The 3,518-nt window shown below is 60.9% G+C and overlaps 1 protein-coding gene across 1 annotated transcript; it reads left to right on the top strand.

Annotated features, from left to right (window-relative positions):
• On the top strand, positions 1-2,112 carry LOC119101328 (uncharacterized). The gene is made up of 4 exons (XM_037224634.1): positions 1-74; positions 738-818; positions 1,158-1,442; positions 1,959-2,112. Exons 1-4 carry the CDS (start codon positions 48-50, stop codon positions 2,094-2,096), a joined length of 531 nt encoding a protein of 176 aa, XP_037080529.1. The 5' UTR covers positions 1-47; the 3' UTR covers positions 2,097-2,112.
• Positions 2,113-3,518: the final 1,406 nt, after the last annotated feature.

Below are 3,518 nucleotides of genomic sequence, written 5' to 3'. Positions count from 1 at the left end.
CCGGCGTCGGCACCAGCTCAGTGTCAGGCCGACAGCCCAGTGAGATCATGAGAGCCCTGCTGCTTTTGTGCGCGGTACGTGACTCTCGCGGAGACCTACCGGCGTGACGGGCCGTGTGACTGTGCTCCGCCCCCGGGCGGAGGCCGGCCTGGTTACCGAGTGTTTCGCCTCGTGGGCCACTGCCGGCTCTGGTGATGCTGGCTTTCCGTCGATACCGGGGTTGGGGATCCCGGCTTCCTGTTGACACCGGGTTTGGGGATCCCGGCTTCCGCTGGCATCGGGTATGGTGATCTGGTCTCCGTCGATACCGGGTTTGGGGATCCCGGCTTCTGTTGACACCGGGTTTGGGATCCCGGTTCTGCTGGCGTCGGGTATTGGTAATGCTGGCTTCCGTTTAAAAAGACGGCTTTTGGTTGCCCCGTCACGCGTTGTGGTCTGTGTTCAGGACGACGGCTCTCAGCTCTGATGCTCAAGTGCCACGTGTCTGTGGCAGATGCGTGGGCACGCCTCGAAAACCATAGTTGTTTGTCTGACCTGAGCTAACGACTAAGTAAATGCCCGTTTTTCACCTGGCTGCCTTTTACCAGAAAGCAATGCGTGATACCGTTTCAGTCGGCTGCGACAGGTTTGACGCACAACCCCCGTCGGAGACCCACGATTTGTGACCCCGTTTCTGACGGTAACCGCCCACTTGTCGCGGCTTCGTCCCTGACTGCGGAAGGCCTGCCCGGTTGCAGGTGATCGGCGTGTGCGTCTCCGGTGCCTACGGCGCCAGGCGCAGGTTCGGCGCAGGACCTCCGCGGCCGGTCCAGAGGAGGGTGAGTGCAATGTGTGGGTGACCCCGGTGCAGCGCACCGGAGAAACTTCACTGGAATAACAAAATTATGGATTCCACGTAAGCGCATGGCATTCACATCTTGAATTGTTATTGCTAGTGAGGTTTTACTTCGGTTAACGTTGATCCCAGCTATTTAAGTTGCTAATTTCTTATGTTTTGAAACAAAACCACCGCGCAGCCCAAAATCGCGCATTACGCACGTCACAATCGATGTCTGTTCATCAACATTTAACACTTCCTTTGGACATATAGAGCACTCATATGATCCGGCACTCGCGGAAAGCCTTGCGAACCGATGACACCACCCCGTTCTCCGCAGCCAAGCGGCTGGCGGGAGTTCCAGCCCAACGAGCGGCTGGACTTCCAGCCGGAATTCCGGCGTTCGGCGCCGCGGGAGCAGCTGCGCCTGGCGCCGCAGGAGCCGTTCCGTCTGGCGCCACGGGAGCAGCCGCGCCAGGAGCCGGCGGCGCCCGTCGCTGACGACTGGCCGGTGCGGGGCCCGGTCGTGGAGGAACGCGAGGACCCGGCGCCGGAGCCGCTGCAGCCGCTGGAGCCGCTGGAGCCGCAGCGCTCCGAGTTCGCGCCCGCCTACAGCGAACCGGAGGTGAGCCGGCCGGACCGCGGACGGGCCGAGTGCGGGGCGAGTCTTCAGGGCACAGCGGCCTGGCCTGGCTGGGCCTGACATGCGACGCGTGGTGTGACGGCTGCTGCGGCAGGAGCGGGTGGGCCTGCAGCAGATCGAAGTTTCGAAAACTCCCCCTGTTTGAAGGGATCCGAGCCCATTAATATTTCAGGCCTTTAACATGGGTCTTTGGGGATTACGTAAGAACACTTGACTCAAAGCCGAATGTGCAGCGCACACCCCGCTACAGCAGCTTTGAGAATGTTCCATCGGGTTCATGGCTGTTTTATGCAGTCGTTGACAGTCCCGGCGCAGGCTGGTTTCGAGCTGGCATCCCGAGCGGTTTGTGCCGTGCGATCAAGTATTGCAACTGACTGACGGAGGCGCGACGGGTGCCTACTGCGCTGCGCTGACTTCCGAGAATCCAACATGCGTTGATTCGCATGCCACGCCAGTGACCACTATACCGGCCGCTGACTGCGGCGTTCTGTGGCGCAGGCGGCCGCCGACAGTGCGCCGGAGCAGTACTCCATCACGATACCGGAGAAGACGGAGAAAAACCGGCTGGAGTTCCAGGTGCACGGCCAGCAGGGCCCTCACAGCTACCGCTTCGGCTACGACACCGGCAGCGGGTGAGTAGCAAGGGAGCCGGGTCAGGTTGGGTCAGGTCAGGCCCGGGCAGGTCTGAGGGAGGTAAGATGTGGGCTGGGTCAGGCTTGAATCAGGCCACATCTGAGCATGGCTGGGGCAGGTCAGGTCAGTGGCAGGCCTAGTCTGGAGCAGGTCAGTTCTGGGCAGATATGGGGCAGGTGATCCAGGGCTGTCTGGCGGACCGACGGAGCCTCCTGTGCCGATGCACAGGTCGCGGGTCGTCCACGCGCCGTAATACGCCCGCTGCGTTAACGTTTGCCGCCATAGTGGAAATTGCGGCGTGGCATGGCTCAAACGGGCTGATCGAATAAGCTACGCCACACCGGAATGTGTCACAGCCCACGGGCGTGGTGACATTTTACAGGTTGCGTTGAGACTCCTCTCTTTGGGTAAATTGAGATCGAATTCTTTCGAGTTTTGCACACACGTCACAGACGGCAACGGCAGTCCAACGTCATCCAATGAGATGCATGAAAGCTGTGTCTGCCTATCTGACCGGCTCGACCGTCCAGTGGCCCATGACGCCGGCAGGGCGGCGCAGTAAGGTGCAGCCATGCGTTGCACGTCCCCGGTTCCCAGTAGCCGTCAGGAGAGTGGGCAGGTGTGTGTCTGGGGATGGGGATGTGATGATGGTGGTGCTGGAGATGGGAACCAGAGCCCAATCACGGCATGCAGCGGGGCCTGGCTCAGATCAAGTGCCTTAGGATTTTACCAAGCCTGCAACGGCTCATCACCGGCTCCGTGCAGCCTGCAGCGTTTTCACTCTCTGAAGCAGGCTGCCGATATCACGTGTCGTCCGTTTTCACCGCCGCCCATTTTAGAAAACGAAGTGCTGTTAACCCGCGCAGTATGAGAGGGGGCGCCTGTTCCCACCCTCCGTCGCGGTTAAATTCCGCACATTACATTTATCAGCGGGAGGCCGTCGGACCGCTTCGCTGGTACACTGGCCATTAGCCAACCGGCGAAAGCTCGTCGGTCACCCATCCGTGACATTGGTTCGGCTCTCGTGGACCGCGCCAGGGTCGGCTACCCGAGAGCGACCCCACCCTCGCGCCGCCCGTGGAGCAGGCTTTCAGCATTTCGAGGCCTGAGTGCCTGGAGTGAGAGCTGAGTAAGTGCCACACCCCACCGATGAGTTGTATGCCTTTTTCAAACCCCGGTTAGCAGAACAGACGGACACCCACGGCGCAAGGGAGGTACATTTCATGGTCAGTTGATGGGAATCATAATGCTGTCCCTGCGGCTCTCAAACGACCGCCGCAGTCATGTTCGCGTTTCGCTAAATGACTCGAGGCGCCGGCCCCACCGTGCTGGCCGAGCCCGGCCAGACGTCGGACTGGGCGACGACAGGAATCTGCGCGCCTGAGCCCCCACTCAGTCAGGGCTGTCCGAGTGGTGACTCCGCCT

This window comes from Pollicipes pollicipes, unplaced genomic scaffold (assembly GCF_011947565.3).
Source record: "Pollicipes pollicipes isolate AB1234 unplaced genomic scaffold, Ppol_2.1 Scaffold_4881;HRSCAF=5763_pilon_pilon_pilon, whole genome shotgun sequence".
In the NCBI taxonomy this organism is placed as follows: domain Eukaryota; kingdom Metazoa; phylum Arthropoda; class Thecostraca; order Pollicipedomorpha; family Pollicipedidae; genus Pollicipes; species Pollicipes pollicipes.
The sequence above is the reverse complement of the archived record's forward strand: the minus strand, read 5'-3'. Positions and strand labels throughout refer to the sequence as shown.